Source organism: Apteryx mantelli, chromosome 1 (genome assembly GCF_036417845.1).
Source record: "Apteryx mantelli isolate bAptMan1 chromosome 1, bAptMan1.hap1, whole genome shotgun sequence".
In the NCBI taxonomy this organism is placed as follows: Eukaryota; Metazoa; Chordata; class Aves; order Apterygiformes; family Apterygidae; genus Apteryx; species Apteryx mantelli.
Window position 1 is genome coordinate 122,910,835 of NC_089978.1, and position 23,423 is coordinate 122,934,257.

The 23,423-nt window shown below is 38.1% G+C and overlaps 1 protein-coding gene across 5 annotated transcripts in view; it reads right to left on the reverse strand.

The window, feature by feature from the left end:
- PHLDB2 (pleckstrin homology like domain family B member 2) overlaps window positions 1-23,423 on the reverse strand; it is a 71,303-nt gene that overhangs the window by 22,805 nt on the left and 25,075 nt on the right. For 2 of the 5 annotated variants that reach the window (XM_067300634.1, XM_067300627.1), the window contains 8 exons: window positions 22,491-22,634; window positions 21,500-21,637; window positions 11,446-11,574; window positions 7,011-7,166; window positions 6,158-6,268; window positions 4,512-4,601; window positions 1,009-1,152; window positions 20-193 (listed from right to left, as the gene is read on the reverse strand). In XM_067300634.1, coding sequence (XP_067156735.1) covers window positions 20-193; window positions 1,009-1,152; window positions 4,512-4,601; window positions 6,158-6,268; window positions 7,011-7,166; window positions 11,446-11,574; window positions 21,500-21,637; window positions 22,491-22,634 — 1,086 coding nt within the window. The remainder of the gene's footprint in view (window positions 1-19; window positions 194-1,008; window positions 1,153-4,511; window positions 4,602-6,157; window positions 6,269-7,010; window positions 7,167-11,445; window positions 11,575-21,499; window positions 21,638-22,490; window positions 22,635-23,423) is intronic. The other 3 variants (XM_067300642.1, XM_067300651.1, XM_067300657.1) reach the window with 3 other exon arrangements.

Here is a 23,423-nt window from a genome sequence, read left to right on the forward strand (position 1 = left end):
TCAGTTTTTAATCTGTTACCTGTGGTTGCCTGCGGTGTTTCTTAGCTGGCAGAGGAGGAGGTGTATCAGATAAAGGAATAGGATCTACATGAGTAGCCATGACCTCAGGCCAATGGACTGATGGAAGTTGAGCAATAGAGCGAGGAGAAAGAGAGTGAGGAAACACAAATCCAGAACAGAGAGGTGATCTTAGCTTTATAGAAAAAAGAGAAATTACACACAGAGTTTTCCTTTTGGAATTGCTCAAAAGGTATGGCACATACAAGCTGTAGTCTTAGCACTATGTTTATTGGAGCATTTAGCAGGAAGGGAGATTTGTTGTACTGGAACTCTTCAAGCATATGTAACTATCAGAAACAGCACAGAAAAGCCAAATTCTAAACCAGCTGCTGCCCTATTGCAACACAAAGGTCTGTGCATTTACATTCATAAAGGTATTCCAGTCCTTTAAAAATGGGTTTATTAAAAATTCCTTATGGTTGTTACAAAGACAAAAATGTCACAAAGAACGAGGAAGAGAAAGAAAAGGCTAGAAACACAGACTGGACAGATTCCATGGAGTAACTAAGATAAGTAGAAGCTACTGATCTCCCCCAAATATTCAAGACACACATCTTCTGTCACCCCACAGAAAAAAGCTATAAAACATACAAAATAAACACCTAAAAGCCATCAAGCAAATGATCATTAAATGTGTCCATAGACCATTTCTCCAAGGGTGCATTACATTTTAGTGTTTGACAGGCAGAGATGTCACTGATGGCTGCTTGGGTCATAGTCATTTAGTTCTTTTGGCCTTCAGAGTCCCATCTCCAACATCAAAGACACTTTACAGCTGGAGCATTCCTCTAGCTTTACTATTAAACCATTACCTGCCTCATTAACTGGCAGATGGCAGTTTGCCTTAGGGTCAATTTACTACATGTTGAATGACCAAAAAAAAATAAAAGCAGAAAAGGCAGCGAGGAAAGAACAATGCAAACAAAGGGAAACATCTCTCAAACAAACCTCTTTATTTTGTGGCTGGCTCGTCAGCACAGCCGTGGAGGGCTCAGTGGCAACTGCTTCAGCATCTGTGGGGGGCTGAGTGGAAGGGGATATATTCGTGGAATTGCCATACAGCTCACTAATTTCACTTACACTGATATAACCCTAAAAGGAGGAATTCAGAAGTTAAAAGGAGCAAAAGCCAAAAGACATGCAAGAGGATTAATGTATCCAGTATGATGAAAGTTAGTTTAGAGTGATACAGCCAAATATTCATTATTATCAAAATACTTCAACATAAACGTAATAAAATTATCAGGCTTTTCAAATTTTGAATATTTGGATTCTGAAAATTGTTCTTCATTTAATTCCAAATACATTTGTGTCATCAAAAGGCAAATGTACATTAAGTGACCAATAGACTTTATTAAAATGGAAATACCATTTAGAAGCTATGTAGCTTTTTGTCAGTAAAACAGATGGGAGGGAAAGGAAGAATAAATCTTATTCACACACCTTTTAATTTCTTAATCCTTTGTCCTTGTTTAAATAATCTACCTCAATATATTTTGTGCCTAATTATTATGCTAAGTTTAAGTAGGCCAAATAACTAACAGAATTGAGAAGAATTTACACAAAGACATGCCATTGTTACTCTATAAACTACCCTGACACAACATCTTCCATTTGTACTGCGTGAAAGTTGCTTCTAACTTTTAGATGTTATTGGGAAGCTCAAGTAAGATGCTGTTAGTGTCAGCCCCATGAATAGTCATTTCAATTTGCCCCCGCCCCCCCCCCTTTTTTTTTTAAGCAAACATACAGGAGGTGACAGACAGACAGACTGGGAAAAGGCATGGACATCAGAGCACACTTCTGCCTGAGAAGCAGGTTCAGGCAGGCAGAGTTGAGATATAATGGGAGAATACAATGATTTTGTGTGTTCTGGTGTTAACTAAATAAACCTTATTTAAAAAATAAAATATGGCTTATAAACCATGGTCTATAGGATACCAGACTGTAAAGAGAATCATGTCCCAACTCTTTATCCATAGACAAAAAGACTATTCAAAGGAAGAATAAATCCTTTTTGAAACAATGTCATAAAAATGTGATAGAAATATGCCTATTTTCAAATCAATATAGCGAGCTGCTTTTAAATTGGGAAGGTCTCCAAAGGGGTTATGTTTCTATGATTGTACCAGCATGTTGACACATTAATATGCATACTTTTGGCAATTAAATGATCAGAGAAGCCACAAGAGATTGCTATAGTATTTCTTCTTTTTAAAAATACAGAAATTTAGCAATGATCAAAGGAGGCAGGTGAAAAAAATATCAACCCTTTATCTCCTAGCATATTTTCAATGTGTTTTATTGGTTATTTCAAGACACCTACACCATTTTGGAAACTTCAGTCTCATCCTGAACACAGCACTCTAGAAATAGGAGGCAAATCTTAACTCAGATACAATTTGATGAACTATTAAATGGGAAGGAGACTGGGTAAGCTACTAGACTTTTCCTCTCAAAACATGTGGCCATAGTAGAGTAAAATAAAATCCAGTGTGAATAAACATAAAACTCGCTTAAAGATGGGATTGAAAGAACCAGCTGCTGTGCAATATTGCATTCATTTTCATTGGTGATAAAAGCACTTTCAACATTATATGGAAAACATTCAGTTCAGACTCTCATAATCCCAATCTGGTTCCCCACAGGTTAAAAAAAAAAAAAGAAAGAAAGAAAAAAACAATGACTTCACTGGGCATAGACTCAGGCCAAGTCAAGTTTTGTTAACCCTGAACTTTTCAAAACAGCATAGATTTTCCTCATTTAAGATCTGGGGTAAGCATCCTGCTTCTTTACTCTATGAGGCCCTCTTTACGGTTATGCAGACAGGGAGTGAACTTCACGGTGGATGGAAAAGAGTTAGAAATGCGTGCTTTCTTGGGAGGGGCAGGGAAATCTGAGAGCACAGACTAAATTCCCAATTGATACATGAACAACTGCATGGTGAAATTAACTGCTGGGTGCAGGGAGTCTGTTTAAGCCTGTGCACTACTTGGGGCCAGATTTTTAAAGGTCCCTGAACAGAAGAACAGTCAGACAAAAACTGAAGTGAGACAAAACGCAACAGCTGGCAAAGAAAGCCATTTCTTATATAGGAGGGAGCCTAAGGAGACGCAGAGTATAAAACAACTCATGCTGTTTCTTCTCTCATTTACCTTAAAGTAAATCCTAAGTAATTTCACTGCAGTGAACAGAATGACACTGCTGAATAAACCAGTTCAATAAAAGGGCCGTCAGGCTCACTTAATGTAGTTGCATTTTGAAATATCTGCGATTAAACAAACCATTATGTGGATACAAAGTTAAAATCAGAGAGAGCACTCTTCTCTAGTGAGAAAATAAACAGATTCATCTCAGAAGAGTATAAGTGAAGCTTAGACTTGCCAGATGTCCTGATGGGAGGTCAGATGTCCACATCAGAGCACAGCCTGGGACACTAAAAGTCTGGATATGCCTAAGCATCTGCAACACGGTTTGCAGCCAGAAGAGTGCCCAGTCCCATTGCCATGTTTTGAAGGCCATCCTGGTTCACCAGGAACTTCAAGGACAAATAAGCAAGATCACATTTCCCAGGCACTGAGAGGACACATGCTTGCAGCCTAGATACCTGTCAGTGTACTTTAAATGCTAGTTTTTCCTGTTTCTCCATTTACAACTTCACTGTAAACTTCAAAATTTCATTAACTCAGGTCAAGAGGATAAATATGGAGACTTAATGTTATATGTGCTGACTGAATCTTTATAACAGTCTGTGGCTTACCTTACACTGACCTTCTTCACAGATCTGAGTGCGAAGGCTTAAACTGGTAACCTCCAAGCTAAGAAGTCTTGACAGGTGCAGGTAAGCTCTGAGGCTCATCATGTATTACCCCAACTAACTCAATTTTTCCAGCAAAAATATCTGGCACCTTTATTCTCACTATTCACAATGGTTAAATAAATAGCTCAATAGCAATCTTATGACTACAATAGCTTGAGATCTTTAACTCAGTGCTTTTTATAAAGATCAAAATGTACATTTGTAATGCATTTCTGCAGAGCCTTAAAAATAGAAAAAAGAAAAAAAAAGAAAAAAGAAAAAAGAAAAAGAGGAGAGGCCAATGATACCATGTATAGTGCAAAAAAAAAGACTGAAATGTATTCAATACAGAGTTATTCCTGAACCTTGTTTTTCTTTATTGCAATGACATTTACTTGTCCATTTTGAGAAAATTAGATTCTCCCCTCCCCCCAGTATAAAATGGTAATTTATCCAGGGCCAGCCATATCTGGGAAAATGTCAGAGAAACTGTTTCTGCCCTACTATGCATTTGTATATCTTTACAAAGTAATTTCATCATCTGCAAAAAAGTGTATGACTAGCCACTAAATACTAAAGTGCTTTCATGTAAGATATTACTAAAAGTTAAGTCTACGACATAGTAAAGTAAAAAGCAATGAAACCTGTTTACCTCTTTTAGACTATTGGGACTGAGAGGAAATCCCTTTCCTCCGGAAAGTGCAGAATATTTCTTTTCCAGATTACAGAGATTCTCTTTTTCCTGTTAATAACAGACATAGAGTTTATATTAAAAACCAATAGCAATGTAGTGAAAATAAATGCTAGCCATTTTTTTTAAGAGAATAAAGAAACACTCTGAGATAGAAAGCTAGAAATTATACAGCAGAACTCTGACTTCATTCACTTACACAGCAGGACTGAACCTCTAGCAGCCTCCAACAAGATGCTCCCCAAAGATTCAAAAGAGTAGATCTAGACTCAAAAAAGATCTTTAAAAAGTAGCATCTGGAAGTCTCAGGCTATGTCTAAGCTGGCCTGCAGGAGTGTGCCCTTGGCACTCAAGATCCTCATCTTCCACCCGTTCAGACTGGTGACCTAGTTGGATCATCCCCACAGGTCCCTGTACAGAGGTTTCACTTGCATGGAAATCATACTTGATTGCAGGGGGAGAAAGAGGGGGACCAGTGTTGGCCTGAGTGTCACCTTACGGAGTCAGGTGCCACCAAGGCACATTCCCAAATACCTGGGAGCTCCAAAAGGCTCCCTGGTCCCTTAGTCTAGGAGGAATCATGGACATATTTTCTCTCAGCTTGATTCCCAATGATTTCAAAAGACTCCAGACCACCTATCCAGCATCCACCATCACAACATTCACAGACTACCAGAAGCGGTTGGGTATTTGATGGTCCTCAGTATGAGGGTTTCTGAGAAGAAAAAAAGGGCTGGGTTTTATTGGGGAAGGATCAGAATGGTCTGAAAAGAAAGCCCTATTAAATTGTTAAAGATGAAAACCAAAAAAAGCCAAGCAAGAAGCTCCTCAAAAATGTTGAAGGCTTTCAGCATTCTGAAAATGCTCATGGTTCTTAATGTACTAAACACTATTTCTCTCACGATTAAAAACAAAACAAAAAAAGAACACAAAGGGTTCATGACAACTTTTTTTTAGCCAGATGTTCACTGAGGTAAATAGCTTATTTTGTGGCCTAGTATGGCCTATTGCAAGTCAAAAATTTGAGCTTTTTATGTCCAGTTTCAGAAATCCTTTGCTGGATTCACTGCAAGAATTACAGTATCATATTATAAAACCCTAACTGCAAAGGCCAGGTTTTGTTTATCTTTCCATGCATAGACTTTGTTTGATATTGGATCCTCACACTGATTTTATGAATCTAACATGGGGCTGAGACTCCCTGTTCAGCTAGCAGAGAGAGGCAAGCTTTTAGCTTTCATGTCTTCAATGGCCCTCTGACAGTTCCAACACCTACACAGAGAGCACAGGCTTCTATCTTCAGCACCTAGGCGGATGCCTCAGGTTGAATCCTCCTAAACGGGAACACCTCTAAATCCCTTGCTATCATCAAATGCCATTACAGTTTTCACTTAGGAAAAATGCTGATTAATTAAATTTAATTAAATTACAAAAGCTGTTTTTTCCTTTTTTTTTCTAAGACACTGGAATTAAAAGATGTTTATCAAGATAATACTGACTTGCCAATTTCTGCACAACAATGCTTTTCTCATGTTCTAAGTTCTTTTATTATATACAATGTTCTTTTATTACACATCTAAAATATTTGAAAGACAAGAAATACTTACCCTTTGCAGCATCATTATTAAGTTATTTTTCTCTTTTACAAAATGATCTTGTTCTCTTTGTGCTTGTTGGACAACATGAGTGGCTTGCTTTTTGAGAGCAGAAATCTTTTCCTAACATAAAAAACAGAACAATCACGTTTTACATGTTTAATTTTGAAAGCACAGGACAACCTCCAACAACAATTGTATTCATGAGAGTCTAAATAGTAAGAAAAGAAGTTTTTACAAGGCAGTCCACTGCTTTGAAGGAGATGATTAAATACAATTTAGATAGTAAGGAGACAATTTCTCTAAGAGACAAGAGAAAAGGACAATTGCATATATTCTGCGATAATATGGTGACTAACATATTGAATGGAATTGCTTTATAGATGCCACTTCTGATCTCTGATCAAAACTGGTATGTAATTGGTTGAAATAAGACCTTTACAATTGATTTTAAAAATAAAGAGATTTTCTTAATCTGGTGTTCTATCATTATTTTTTAAAAAAATCATCATGACAGCATCAAATAACAGTAGTTATGTCCACAGTATGAGAATCTCCTTGCTTAATGAAGAAAAAACAATGCTTTGGTACTTTTTGTTGCAAATATGAGGGTTTTTTATTTGCATATGCAAGTATGCAAACAGGGTATTACATTTTATTGTTTTATTTCCTTTCTAGAGAATTGCATGATTTGATATGTGGGGTATGTTACTGGGCCACCATCTTTGCTCTGCTGCAAAAGCTTTTGCAAAGAGAAAAAAGTTTTGCATTATTTCTTACAGATGGGCAGGTTCTAGATCCAGGGTCTAGATCTCCTTTAGGCAAAACAACAAGAAAAAGATGAACTGAGTTTTCATGCTTTTACCTTTCTACTGACAATGCTACGCTGATATTCAGCTACTTCACGCAGAAGCTGTTGTGTCAGATTTTCTTTCTCTTCGTCTAACCTGCTCTCACGTTCAAGCTGCTGAAATTCCAAATCTTCAAAATGTTTGCTTTCTACATCCAACAGATCAGCATCCTTAAGCAAAAATAAAAAGTAATCTTGTGTTTACTGTAACCAGAGAAGAGTAACTTATAAACAAACATAAAATTCGCATTCTAAAGCAGTATTTCTGTTTCTCACACAGCTTGTTCAAACAGACAGAAGCTCAATGTTTTTCATGATCTACTGTTATAATAAGAGAGCAAATAGTGCTAATCATTATTTTTATGTTGCTTTCCCATCACTCCTAGTGCCCCCCTTCCTGAGAAAGATTAACCACCTGTATTGTGAGCAAGTTGTTTATTACAGTGTTTGGAGCAAGCTGGAGCTTCTGAAGCACTGAGCGCATCCTGGCTAGACAGATCACTCTGCTGTAGCCTAGCTGTGACACAACCAAAGTGTGAATCAATTTGGTGAGGTTGTCACACACCAAACTGGGATAGCATCTGCTTAGCAACCAAAAAGGGCAGAAAGTATTATTCCAGTAACACTGAATTAACTACAGGAATACACCCTCAAATGAAGAAGGCTGAACTGTGTCTATAATTTCTTCAAGTCTAGCCCAAGTACTATGACTTTTTCGTAACAGAGATATGGCCGTGTAGGAGGGAAGATATGTGGAGTTACGTGTCATTTGCACACTTCCATCACCTGAGCAGCAATGTTCAACCACACCAGTTGTTCAACTGATGGCTATATGTGGATGCTGAACTGCAGCAGACACAATTGCTCCCTAGACAAGTACACAATTAAAGACTCTAGTCATGCATACCTCGATGCTAGTCAGTAGATGTTTTACTTCAGAAAAAGCATCAAACCAACTTTATGCATTCCCATGGACCAATGCAAGATTTTGTCATGAAAAGAGGTTGAATGTTGCAGAAAGGTCTCAAGAAATAAGAACACATCTGCCTTCCACTTATGGACAACCAGATATAATTTCACTGCTTTTCAGCATAAGAACTGAAAGCTAATCTTTCTCCTGCAATATCTGTAAATTCATAACACAAAAACCTATTTATAAGTTCCAGAGTGCTGAAGAGAAATGCAAACTTTATCTTTTTCTTATTTCAACCTAAGGTAAAAATTGGTGACTGATGATATGCATACAGCTTCTTGTAAAAGCATTCAAAGCAAGCTGCTGACGTACCAGGGAAAGACTTGGGATACAAGAGCTGAAGACTCCAAGTTACTGCACAAAATATCAACGTTTTGGCACTGTTCTCCAAAGATGTGCCTTTCACTTCCAGTAGATAATACAAAGATCAAAAGCAAAGACAAGACACTGGCTAAAAATGACATAAGAAGCTGTTACCTACAACACAAAAATGCACCATTCAAACCAGTCAGCAAACTTCATCATTGCAAATAGACAGAAGCGCTTTGCCCAGGCCATGAAGGTCAGTAAATTCCGGCTATTTCATATCAAACCAATTGCTACTGAGGCAGAAGAAGAGACAGACTTCAGAGAAGGCTGTTTCTAATTCCTTTGTGAATACATTTGTCCAACCCAGCAACACGAATTCTGTCCAAAAGACAACTGATAGCTAGTTCACCTCATGAAATATTATATTCTTTGTGAGATACACTATGCAACAAATATTTTACCGTATTCTGTACTACTATGTCTACCTGAAAAAAAATGTAACAAGTTCAAGAGCAAGTCTATTTTCAAATTAAAAACCCTCCAATCTGCAAGTGGCAGTGGTTTAGTTTTAACAGTGGCTCTAATTGTCTTGCAGCAAGATTATCAACCAGCTAGACTCAGCGGAGACTGAGACCCTGGGAAGTCTGTGGGATCACAGCAGAGCGGCAAGGGCAAACAGTCTGGTCCTGAGAAGCTGTCGCAGAGCTCTCGCCATAACCTTCTCTGGGATCCTGCTTAGAAGACAGTAATTGTTTTGGCTGTAGGTAATAGCTTCCTGAACCACATAGCAAGTACCCCCCTTTTACTAAAATGATCAACATGAAAATATTATACGCTATTAACAAACAATACATACAATATTTCCATATTGGACTTCCAAATCACAAATCTGTCCAACATCTCCATTATTTCTGCAATGGCAGTGGACAAAATTCAGTGAGAGAGAACCTAGCCCTTACTTTAGGATATGGTGGGAGCTCTCCAGGCAGACAACATCCATAATAACCAGAACAATTTTATCTGAATGGTAAGGTATTTCCTAACAGTGGGCAGTTTCTTCTCATAATTGTGAAGGAATCCAGTCATCTATTTTCATTCTTCATTTATTGCATATTTCAATTAACCCAGACACAGGAGAACAAAGAAACAGCAGAAGCTTTAGCGCTTTAATACTGAGAGCTAAGTAAGTAGAGCGTGCTAATAAAGTTTTAATAAGCCATCAGAGAGATTAATGCTTTCCCTGAGTGCCTTCCTCAAGCCCTCAGGTTTCACCAGTCGCTGATGAAGTGGTCTCCCTGCCTAACAGGAGAAGGGTGTATTAATTGCAAGAACCAGGAAGCAGCTCTCAGTCAACGATGTGTACATAATTTTCCAACCATCTACTTCCAACCCCAACCCAGACTCCAGCCCCCCAGCGCAATCAGCCGCTTGTGTGACGTTTGCTGCCAGCATGCTGGGCTCCTGTTTCACAAAGCTGCTGTGAACATCTGTCAGCTCCCAAGTCCCAGAGCTGAAGCAATATGGGAGTTCAGCACCTTTAGACAGGGCTTACTGTGGTTGCAGTAAAGCAACACAATATAACCTGCTCCAAACTCAGGTACTTAATCCTGTACTGGGTTTATTTTTCAGGAGGAAGAGATTTTCTCTATATTGTGTAGGACACTTACAGTAAAGTCGTTACTGTTCTCACACCTGATATCCATCTGAGAGATACTGTGCACTGTTTTAGTGGAGACTTCTACTACTTCAATCACAGCAAACTTTCACTACAAGTGGGCTGGACTAATATGCAACAGAAGCAGCTGTACATTTAACTGCATCCCCACATTTCATGTTCTGCTCCAATTTTCAATCCAAAACTGTTACTAAGCCAACTTGAAAGGGGAAAAGTACATTTAACCAAATGGATTTCCTGAAGCCTCTTGACGGTCAATAGTGAAAAAGGATTTACTACCATCCCACAGCAACAGGACTGCCACTTCTCACAAATTAATACTTTCAAATACATGACAACACAGGAAAGGCTTCTTTTTCTTGTTAATATTTATGAGCATAAATCCTCAAATATCTCAAAACCAGCAAACACTTCAACTGCTACAGAAGTACTTAGCATTGTTATTAACAAAGCTGGACTTTTTTTACTTTTTTATTCCTTGAAAAACAAAACAGAATTCTGCAAATAAAATAAAATCTAATTATTAGGGGAAAAAAAAGTCAGTATCTAAAAGAATATTTCCTGCAAAACAAAAAGTCTGTTTTTGGTCACTGCTGTTACAGACATTATTACTGATGTAAATGCTCAAGCCAAAAAAAAAATTCAAGTTTGACTTTCAGATATCATCTTGAGCTTACGGACACTTTGAAAATGATTTTTCTGTTACAGCTGGCTACATGTGCTGTAGAACCTACTTAATGAATACCAAAACCACTTCACAATCTTTCCTCAGAAAATAATGGTACTTTAACCTACAACATAAAATACTGTAGGTTTTTAGGTTACAAATAATACATAATAAAGTCAAGCTGCAATTAGACTATACAAAGGCTGAAAAAAAATACTAATATGCAGCTGTTGAGAATGTAGGAAAAATAAAGCTATTAAAATAAGTGAAATAATCTTCATAATGAAATCTTCAAGACACAAGTCAGGCTAACAGCTAAATTGTGTATTAAAAAGAATAAGCTATGCATGGTTTCAGAGAGAGAGCAACTTATACCATTGCAAAAGAGGATTACATAACAGTATCAAAGAAAAATGGGAGTAAAGTGCTAAAATAATAGATCTCACTAACAGAAGCTCAACAGTCATTCTTCGCTCATACAGTTAAAGAGCAATGCTCTAATGTCCATGCAAACATTACTATTCCAACAGCTTTCATATCAGCCACTAGGCCTGGGGTGCTAATTGCAGGCAAGTAGCCCAAAGCTTCAAAAAACATTCAGCACAAAACTATTTCTAATCCATTCATTTGCATTCTACTCATTTGCCACCATGCAAAATATTTATTACAAACGTTCCACAAAAAGGTAACCTCAGGACTATTGACAATTATACAATGCAAGTATGTTCAGGCAATTTGTTGGATAAGTGAAACAGAATATGTTACACTTAAATCTAAAATTAACAACAACAAAAAAATTAGTGCAATCTTGAAACTTGCTACTGACCCTCTTCAGCTGCTGCTGTAATTGTTCCCTCATGGACTCAGGGCAATTATCAAGCTGCGTCTTCTGCTCGGAGTAAAGCTCCTGAAGCCTCTCTAGTTTTTCCCTCTCAGCATCAAGTTTTAATTTTTCCTGAAGCATGAACCAGAAAATAAACAGAATTACCTTCAAACCCAAGCAGTTGTTAGTGATTATGACAGTGTGTGGCAAAACCTTAAAGAATAGTTGCAGCATGTAGGTCAAAGACAGAAACCTCTTGTTAGTTGAAATGTAATGATGGGATGTAAAATGATCAAAACAAAACATTTATTTTAGCAGGGCAATTAACTCTCTCCCTCATCACTGTGTTTTGCACCTGTGCCTGGATGATGCCTTTCAAGCCCATTGCCTAAACGCTGACTCACCAAATGAAAAAAAGGTGAGGAAACAGTAGCCGTGTTAGTCAGGTAACTGATGAAGGAAAGAGAAAAGAGCAGCTTTCAGAAAGGAGAAAGGAGGGCAAACGACTATAGTCTGGCAGTGAGGGGAAACTGGCACTTCAAGGGAATGAATTACATGCCTAGGTGCTTCTGCACAGGTGAGTACATCTAGCAAGCAGTGAAAAGATAGAATGAGATAGAGCTTTACGAAGAAATAACTTTGGGCCAGGAAATCCTTTTGCAGTAGAAACAGCAAATGATTTACCAAATCACTCCATGTGCTTCAGGATGCCAGAACTGTATCCTGTTCTCGGGGATCTGCTCTACCTCCCTACAATCTCTTGTAACTAGTCCAGCTTTCTTCTTGTCCCACTAATGCAGCAGTACTCAACACAGCACTTATCACCCTCAAAAGCCTTTAACCTTTAAACCTTGGTAATAAAATACTGCATATTTTACTCTGTAGCACTGTTCTGAAGACTGATTGCAAATCACTTAAAACTACCTTGTGGACTATTATTTGCCTGGACCAAAATTTGGAAACCAACAGATCGGAGTACACATATTTCTGTCAAGGCCATTTACTTGTACCTGCACTGGCCAACACAGAGGCATTTTCTTCAACTGAACAATTCACAACTGGAAAAAACAATATGCCTGATAGGCCATAAAAGCTGAAGCAATCAAATAATCTCTGAAGTCCAGGTCTCTTTGTTACCTTCTAGAGTCACAGTGATACAGTTCCCTTTTTTTACTTTTTGCTCTGTAGTTATGCATCTCTTTTCTCAGATGGTCTCCAACACTTCTTAATACTCAAAAACTCACAGTATGAGCCCAAATATTCCAGCTTTGTCTTTCAGATGCTCCAAGAACAGTTGAATTCTGACACACTGCCCACTCATTTGTTCTCTTTCCTGTCCCAACCATTAATTAATTTTAAACTCAAGTGTTTGGTTCAGCAAGCGCTATGTGGTCAGACATTGCAGCACCCTATGGCACATGCCATAAAGAGGAAACTTTTTTTACCATATGTAACTTGCCATTTCAAACTGCAGGATGGTCCTTCTTCCAAAACTTGTTCCTGACATGGTTCTCAAACTCTCATTCATGGCAGAGGCACAATAACAAACTTGTATTAGATGCCTGCTTTCTTTATAGTTTTATCTCTAAATCAGAGTGGGATCAGCAGCTGATTTTCCCGGTATTTAAAAAAAACAACAAAAAGTATTCACATTCAAACCCAATGCAAACCAAATTCCTAGGTTTGTTATTTTCATTTCCACAGGCAGCTTCTCCTCCGAGACTGGCAAAATGCCGAACGCAACAGATAAGCTTGTGGGGAAAAAAAAAAAAAATCTGTTAAAATGAGCAACTGAGCCAGCATATTCAATTACCTGGGCTTCCTGCACTGGCTTCTGTCATAACAACAGAAGCAGAGCTCAGAAAAAGAGGATGGAACATGTGCAAACTGCACCATGGCGGAGAAGCAGGTAACCCTTGAGATGTGATCTCTAAACCTCTGTCCCCCATTTCCTGAATCAACTTCCAACTCAAAAGGAACCTTATGCACAAATCAGTAGTTCTCCTCACTACAAACCTTTCTGCCCATTTAACATTCAGCCTACAGTCTGTCATATTGCTAGGTAGACAGAAAAGGGAAGAAAGCAACAATTTACAGAAGCAAGGACTTCTGTGACCTTACATCCAGCATCATTACTCTGCAGCTATTAATAGCTCTCTAAATGTCTATGCAATGCAACAAGCACACTCATTCATTAACAAGCAAGTCAAAACTAAGTGTGAAGAGACATCATCAGCAAGTATAAAACTGAGAATCATGCCAGAGATAATATTACTTCCCTGTAGAAATTAGAAAGGTATTCCTTTGAGACTGAAAGTGATACTCATGTGGTCTATTTATAGCATAGGAAGTGCTCACAGCCCACCAAACTGGCTCCTTTCAAAATGTGCAGTCTTAACAGGAAATATCACTTTCAGCACTGAGAGACATTATATGTTTTGCAGCTGTGGAATTAAGTTCACCCACATCACTAATTTTGCATTGGTTAAGTTCATGTAGTTCACACAGATAATTTGATAAATAAATGAACTGAATAATTAGCATTTTTTCCACACAGTCTTTTCTATAAATGGATCAAAGAAAGTTCTTTTAGAAGGGAAAAGATTAATAACTTTGTAAGCTACGTGCAAATCCAACTAATGCAGGTCTGCGGCTCCCTCTGTAAACTGTTTGTTCAACAACAGTCCGTGGCATAGCTGTGAATAAAACCCACGTGTTCAGGCTGCTCATCCTTGTACGCATTAAACATTTCTCTGCAAACAACTGCTTTCTAGCCCCAGTGTTCATTTCAGAGTTACATTAACTGTAGTCTGACTGAATTCTTAACACCTTGTTTCCATCCAAGAGAAGACCAGCTCAGTGAAGTATAACACCTGATCTTAGTGTACTACCTAATTTGCATTATGAACCTGGGATCAGCAGTCACAGTCTTAAAATGCAGCTCTCTATCCCCGACTTGTTTTTCGATGTTGCTGGGGGAAAGCTTAGATCAGTTTTGATCACTAAGGATAGCAGTAGAAAGAAGTAATGTTGTCCCTCAAGTGTACAGACACAGGATGGTAGCAGAGCCCCCATGGGTATGAACACAGGTCATTTGTGATCAACATGAGTCACTAAAGAAATTCAACCTTCAGACCTGGTGGAACTGATTTTAGGGCAAAAGAGAGAACAAAGAACATATATGCAGCACACATAAAATATCCCGTAGATGTCGAAGACACGAAGGAGATAAAAGGAAAGTATTAAGGACAATCACAGAGCCTACAAGAATGGGAACAAAGGAAAGAACAGTGAGACACAAATTGTTTCAGTGTTGTCTCCTGTGGTTAAGGATACTGTATGCCTGATCAACACTGCTGTTTAAACCCCAGCAAGTCCCCACACCCATTCTGTGGAGAAAAGGTGCTGCTTTTCAGTTTGCCATTCACCACATTCTGCTACCGCGGGCAGGCTAAAATTTTAAAATACAGCCTGCATATATGTACCTTTGGAAGCAACTTTCCCACTTATACTGGTAGATTCTGCAGAAATGAGTCAGTGTGCATAAAACAGGTAGAAAACGTCTAAAAATCCAAATAAAAATTGTAAAAGGGAAGAAACTCAACCTTTTTACCAGGTCACTATGAAATGGACTGTATGACCAGGTGAATAAGACTCACTCTGCAATCGTACAAAATAAAAATCAGTATGTGTTATTATCAGAGAGAAATAGCAAAGAAACTACCTACAGGCCATAAATCAAGAAAAAAAAAAAATTATTGAATGCCTTTCCATCCAGCAGGCTCTTCTACTTTAAATGTTCCAGTCTGAAATACTCCAGGATCTTCCTCAGTCCAACTCACTTGCAACTTGTCATATTTTATCATAGTAGCCTTTAAATACATGGATCTCATTACCCCCCAAGCCTCATACATGCATGCTCTTTCCATCAAACATGGACTAGCCTAGTGTCAAAACTTTCACAGGTTTTCTGACAAGGAGAAACATACACATTTCTTTGGTCCAAAGAATTTCCCCATCTCACCTTTGTTTTCACCCCTTTCTTTTTTACACACTCCAAAGAACATTTCCCCCCCTTTTCCAAGAGTCTACAGCAAACAGGACTGCCAGCTAGAAGCAGAGAAGAAACATGCTACAGAAACAATTCCTTTCCAGTTGAAAGTGGTGTGATGCTACAGTTTGTTCATTCAGTAAAACATTTTGAGGAAAGGAAGCAGAAGAGGAAGAAAATCTGCCTTAAAACCTCGCTAATGAAACTGGTCTATCTCTTGCTGCAAATCTTCAAGAAAGTAACTTATTCCCTAAAAGAGAGCAGGTTGGGAAATGTTATTTGCTCTTTGGTGGTTACTCAAGGGGCAAACAGTGCAGTTGAGGAAACCATTAAATCTGAGGCCAACCAACACTTCCAGCACTCTTGAAAGCATTTCCAAAGCTATGGCTGGTATTTGTGAAAGGAATAGGACCGCATGCAACTTTGATTAAAAATACTGTTGAAAAGAAACAGACCTTACTGTACACAACCTGTACACGTTCTTCCTCTGTCTTTCAAGACTACTCTTTCCTGCATTCCTTGATCTGTTTCAGGAGAGAAGCGTAAAACTTCGCATGATTCAGTTATTTGTCACTGAACCCTTGTTGGCTTCATGAAAGAAGGCATTAACAGAACAAGAAATAGATGTCAGGCAGAACAAAAGGAGAATAACATGATGGGAGAAGGCATTTCATAATTTTTTTTTTTCCCTTTGTAAGGAGTAATTTATCACGTATCACAACAGATTATGCAGTGATGGAGTTGGTTGGAAAGATTTCTTCTCAAGGGTTTTGTTTCATGTGCATGTGTAAAACTAATGTTAAAAAGCATTTTAAATCAGGCTAAGCAATGCCTCTGCTAGAAGTAAAAATCGCAACAGTTGCGCACACAAACTTGTTCCTAAGACAACTGAAGTTTTTGGAATTTCTAAGCTCATTCTCTGAGCATTGCAATGTGTTGCTTTATTGAACAGTCACGGAGGCAAACAAAAACCCCTGATTCTACAGTACTGTTCCTTCATGAACGGAGAAGAGGCGGAAATAATCATCCAAACCAAAACAAACATTTAAAGCAAGAAAATTAAAATTCTGCACAGTCTTCAAGATCTAGATGGACTAGAGGACTGCCTTTACTGGTCAACCCCTTTCTATTATTATTTCTCTCATAGCTGTCTTAAAAGACATTTTGGGGGATTCTGATTTTTCTCCTTGATTCTTCACAATGATCTTTTTCCTCATTAGTGTCTTCTCTACTGCATATCCTTATGTGGTCTCCTCAGAATACTTAATCTCATGTATCTTGTCTTAAGGGGGTAACTACTGTTATGGACAAGATAACTCATTGACTTAATATCTGTACTTAAACACTTTGCTGAACTGGAATCTGACCAGGAAAGATTTAAAAGGCTATGACATATAAATTTGTTAGATCCATCAGGATAAAAAACAGGAATTTTGAATACAGAAGAGAAATGATTCATGAGAGATCACTGGTATATTTAACTGTGATTGCTGGTGTCCCTCTTCATATGGATTATCAGACAGCTGCTGTTTCCTTGGCTCAATTCATGCAAGTCTTTGCAGTACAGATTCGGCAAAGAGGCTGAGTTTCAAGTGTTTTGGCCCATCTGGGATATTCTGTTAATGACTGAAAAATATTTCCACAAAAGCATGCAGACAAAATAAAATGTTTTCCAAAAAATGAGTTAGCTGTGCCAGCTGCTCCTGATTTCGGTAAGGAACTTGCTCTTGAAAAGGGAAAGAAAGCCCTGTGTGATAGAAGATGAGTTCCAGGGTATGTATTTCTACCATGATACAAGGCCAAGGTCCTCAAGAAGAAAAAGAATAGCCTCTCTTTCCTAAAATGCAGTCTACATCTTTTCATAAGTAATTGTTTTGATGCTCTCTGCCAAAATTCCCATTTAACTATGCTTACCTGCAACAGCACTGCTGCTGAACTCATTATTCATTTTGAGTTATTCCTGTTTATTATGTTCACTAATCCATTATTTCTTTTCCCTGCTGTATTATTACTTTCACCCCCATGCTTTAACTTCGAGATGTCAGGCATGGCAAGTCATTAAGTATCCTCTCCACATTCACTAGACTGTACATTTTAAAACTATTCAGACTAAGGAAGTGGTGTATGAAAAGAAAGTACTCTGCAAATCTGGAGAACACAAAATCGGGTAAGTAAGATTTTCTCCAACTTCCTTACAGACAAATGTCAACTCTGGACCAAAAGTAATTGCAAGGAAGTCATAACTGTAAATAGCACAGTGGAACTGAGATGCTATTTCGCTCAAAACAATAGTAACATTATTGCATATGTACAGTAATATGACATGACCGCTGTGGTAATTACAGGAAGTTGGGTCCAGATGGCAGGGAAAAAGGGAGATTGGCTGACTGGCTCACTTGTTCATTCAGTTCTCTACAAGGCAGGCTGTGCTCAAAATAATTATGTCAAAATCTGTAGCAAAGCTCCCTCCTGGAGAGCTTCAAGCTGCATGTGTCAAACTGTGTTACTACTGACTCATTAGTACTGTCCCTGCATTATCACATAACCCTCCTCACTGATTCATTCATTCTTCATCACCGTTCAGCCCTCGCACGTATCCTGGTAGGGCTGACAGGCTTTGAGTAAGATCAGAATGCAATGTACCAAACAATGTACAAACACACAACATCCGTTCCTGATTTACAAGCAAGATGCTGAAACACAAAGACGTTGTACCCCAGCAAAGCACTTACTGGCATTGCCAAAGATTAAACTCACAAGCATTCATACCAAATACAGGCCCTCTAGTTATACCACACTTTCCCCAAACCTCTTCTTTTCCTTCCTCTTGTATATTGCCTGGCATGAGGTGACTCTAATCCTTTCCCAATTCCAGTACTATTTTCCTCCATGCCACAGTTTCTCTCTTCGGCCTAGAAAGGCAATGGTTATTTTGTATTTTGAAGGGTTAATGCTAGGGTATTCTAAATGCTGTCCATAAGGCAAAACAAAAGTGTTCAGAAAACATGAAATAGAATAGCCAAAAATAGTAAGACTGCCTTAAGAAAGTTTAAATATAACCAAACATCTATGAAACATACATATTATGTACATCTATAGGAGAAACAGGGGGAGAAAGAGCAAGAGACCTAGGTTATTTTCCTTTGTCTTCTGTCTTCAGGTACACATTGCAATTAATTCTCATGCTTCACAAGCACTGCCTTGTTATCACAAGGGCTAGAAACTTCTTTTTAAACAGTGGCTTTTAGACTGTGAAAAAGTTGGCAAAACTTTGTGTCCTCATCTAAATGAGCCATGCATAAGGCATTAAAAAAAAAATCATAAAAATAGGTAGAAAGTAGCACAAAGTCCTCCACTTACAGGCTATTTCAAGTACATACATGGCCCAATAATTATGTCATAGTCTGTGATCTCTCTTTTCAGGAATTTCCACAAGTTTTTCAAACAGGTGCATCAGTACGGAAGAAACACAATCAGGCAGGGGTTTCCTGTCAAACAGGTGCTCAGAGCAGTGACAAATTCCAGGAGAGACTCAAGTCACTCCAGAGGCATTCCAGGGGCAAGTACCATCATGTACTGCACCAATATCCCTGCATCGTTTGCTGAGATCAACCATCTATTTCACCTCAAGAAGACACCATATTGTATACTCAGATATCATTTCTTACCCTAACAAGAATGTAGCCATTGAAGGAGTGGATGGATCCAACAATTTCTTGCCAGGATACATCACCAACACCAAGACCACCAGTATTATTATGGGTGACATATTTAAGGAACTAGAAAAAACTGTGGCCCCTACGCAGACATTAGAACACTCACTTTTGCAAGAAAACAATGCAAAAATGAACATCAGAAAGATGGCAACTACCAGTCAAAAACCGAGCCCTAATTCTGTTAAGCTGGCCATAAGTTTAACTTTATTTTGGCAAAAAGTACCACCTAGTGCTTCTACCTGTGCATTGCTTTTCTGTGGAGGTTTGGCACTGTACTACTGAGGAGCCAAGATTTTGTCTATCTTGGATCAGATCTGCAGGGTTTGTGACCTTAAACATATAGATACACAAAACAAGATTGAAAAACTGTTGTTTATAGTGAGCCAGAACTTTTTATCTGGTGGCATTAAGAGTGGCATCTGTTTTGCTGTCTGATACAATTTTGTCCAAAACACTTCAGCTGGTACTTAATGATATTTTGCCTGTTGGCTGCAGGTTGTTTGCCTTCCATTTCTTTTTTAAACTTTCAAATTTATGCAATCCTTTCAGACATCTTCCAGAACAAAATCTGTGGTCTCTCTTCAAGTTGGTTTATTTCTACAAAGATAGATACTTTCAGAATTAACTGAGCCACAGGTTTAAATCTAGTGCAAGCACTCATCAAAGGCTGGGTGGTTTGCTTGGTTGGTTAGTTGGGGGGTTTTCTACTTTTTAATAGAGAACACAGGAGAAAGGACTGAAATTACCGCAACTGATTTGACCAGTGCTATGCTTCATAATGAAGAATATGTTTTAAGTGAACCTGCCTTTTAAATAACAAAAGTCCTTTTTCTAGGCTGCTTTCCACATTTCAGTTCAACTGAACATTTTTAACTAGACTTGCCATTTTAGTTTTCTAATCATTACACACTAGTATGAAAATGTTGTATATCCTATCATATGATTGCAAGGAAATGTGACCAACCTACAGGTTTTAGAATAATTTGTAATAGTTTCATTGAACCTTGAGACTAAAACAGAAAAAATATAAAAGATGGGAAACATCTCTCGAGCTGTCCAGAGACAACTTAAAAATGTGACCACAGGCATTACTGAAAGCTGCAGTACCATTGAAGGGAAGGTGAGAACAAGAAAAGGTGCAGGCAGAGAAGCCCGGTAAAGTTTAAGCTTAAACTGGATGCGTGGTGTCATTTCACAGAGCAAAGAGGTAAGAGTACCATTCTCCTTTTCAGATACAGGTTGAGCGAGTACAGCTGCAAAACAGTGTTCAGGCTCATAACAGGGTACATAGAAATAGAGGGCAAAAAGCTCAAAGAAAAACAAAGCAAGCTGTAAGGCTTGAATTAAATGGGAAGTGTGAAAGAGCTAAAAAAGTGCAGCTTGTCTAAACAAGAGCAAAGAACACAGAACACACAAAAGGCTTCAAATATTTCTTGAAAGTATAAAAAAAGAGGGGTAGAGTAGCTAGTTAGAGTTTTTCCACAAGTGACAGGTTAAAATTATGAGGTAGAGGATGAAATTTGAAAAGGAAAAATTATTGGCTGAACGTCCTGGAAAAACTTCCTGACCTTGAGATATTATTGGCTGTGGACCATCATATCAAGAAAGGAACTGCTGGCTGAAAACCCCAGCAGAGAGCGCACTAGAGGAAACAACCTCTCTCTGGTTTGAAGATGACAAGTTTGCCTTACAGGCCCTTTCCATTTTTGTACTTAAAATCTTATCATAGTGCAGACATAACTGCATATTTGAGAGCAACTGAATATTCAGCCACACAGGAAAACTAATGAATTCCTTTGACTTAATCCCAGAGAGGTTATTCTAGAGTATTAAAATTGTCAGTCAACAAACAAAATAAACCAACATAATTACTTGAGACATCTGTCAAATGCATAGTTATAATCTAACATTCTGTATAATAAAAGAGAAAGACATCTTCTGAAACTGCAGCCGCCTTTCACTCTATTCCTTTGCTGAAAAAACATTAATTATTTTTAATAAATCAAAATATATAACCCACAATGTGGAAAAGACTGTGGAACAGTTCAATTAATACTGTCCTTTTAAACAACAGATTTTACTTAAGCATACTGTATTTTGCTTGTCAAGCATATATTGGGAGACAAGACCATTAAGGGGTGCTGTTGGTGAGAGAACTATTTGCTTCTACACTTATCAAGTAAATTTACTTATACACACTACTTCACAAAATAACCTCCATCAATTATATAAACGTATTTCAAAGGTCAAGGGGAACAGAAAACACAGCTAGCTAAGACAGCTTGGTTACCTTTGTCTTTTCACCAATAACATTTCTCTCCAGCTCAGCTATTTTCCTGTTTAGATGATCCAAAATTTCCTTCTCTTTCAGAAGCTCTGTTGTTTCAGATTTCTGTTCCCCATCCAAAAGGGCACATTCCATATCCAACTAGGAACACAAAACATTTTTCAGAAGCAGTCCAGATTAAGAAGAAATCTTGACACACACTTTTTTTCTGGGGAAAGGGGAGTGAGTTGGTGATTACTCACAACAGAGAAACACTTTAAAAAGAAGTATTGATCCCACAAAAGTAAGTTAAAAAGAGATCATAAATCTGAGAAAAAGCAAAACTACAACATACAATACTGCAAATAAAGTCCAAACCAACTTTAGTTTGAGGATTCCTTTTTTCAAAACTTTTTCTTTTCTAACTCTTCTCCTCTGTGCTTCCTCCTGTATGATATTATACCAACTATCTGTGCACAGGCTCTGTGTGAAACCCTTTTGGAACAGCTGTTTCTTTCCTGTTGCTGATAATTGGAGTAAGCACAACCTAAATGCCTGGCCAGTTTAGTCTGCAACTGTGAGATTCCAGAAGTCAAGAGGGCCACATAACCTTGCCAATGTAAGGACAAGGAGGTTAAAAAGGAAGTTATCGCACTTCCTTTCTCTTTAAACGGTCACATGAGATACCACCATAAAACTCCCAAATAACACAAGGTGTTTTGAGCAATTGAATGACCATTCAACAAGCAAGATTATTCTAACTCCATTTAGGAGTATAATGGTTACGGCTGGGAAGGTCCAGAGTGTCACAGCCATCTCCCTGCTAGGGAAAAATAACCTTGATAGTAGGAGACTACCAGGTAATATTATTGTGTAACTAATTTTGGTGAAAAAGCAGAGAATCTGAAGGGTATGTACATGCCTGAGTTTCCTATATACTTGTAGAACATATCAGATGTGTGCTATGAGATATATTTAATAAGCAAGACATTTAAAACCAAAGCATATTTCACACCTCTCTTGAGGACTCATCCATCTGGTCATTTAAATCTTTGATCTTCTGTTCAAGTTCTTCCAAATTATTTAGTATTGCTATGCGCTCCTCCTCCAGTCGACCAAGCTCCTGCCCTCTTTGCTCATCATGTATGCATTCTGGTACCTGCAATCACACATTACAAGAGATTTATTAGAGAGATGTTAAACCCTGTGTTTCCTTTCCCCCTTTCATATTGTGTTCATTTTAGACAAGTACTGTATTGCCGGTTTTGAACCTGTTACAAATTTTATACCCACTATATTGCTATTTCTATACTTAGAAAGTGTACAAGAGAAACAAACACAATACTTTACTTGCAGGTACTGGAAGTAAACACTACACTGAACATTAAATACTATTCATACTCTAAGAATTACTAAAATCTATCGCTTGACAATATTTTACATGTTGTGCTATTTAGGTTGTAAAAAATCCAATTTTTCCCTTATAGAAATAAAACAGATAGATGAAGATACTTTTTTTGTGTGTATTTCAGCTGTGCATATAACAAAAGCCAGGATGTAGAATAGGACATTTTTTAACCAGCCATTAAGATGGCATCTTTTGTAAGCTAGGGACAAAACTTGGTCCTCTCTCCCTAGTTAGCACTGGCGGAGGGAAGAGCATCCTTAACATCGCTCTTTTCATTTCCATTTACGTGTTAGATGACTGTGACAAGAATTAAACAACATTATTAAGAAAATATTTTGATCTTATTATATCAGGAAGGGAGTATTGAGTTTCAAATGTATTCTTCGTGTTCACCTGACCCCTGGGGCTTGCAATCGCATTACTTTTGTAAGGTCGCTCCCTCATTGTCTCCAGTCAGAATTAGAACAGGGCTGCGTGCAGGGCTCTGCATTCACTGCTAGACCACACAGCCTTGCTCAAAAGCAGCTCAGCTCAGCTACT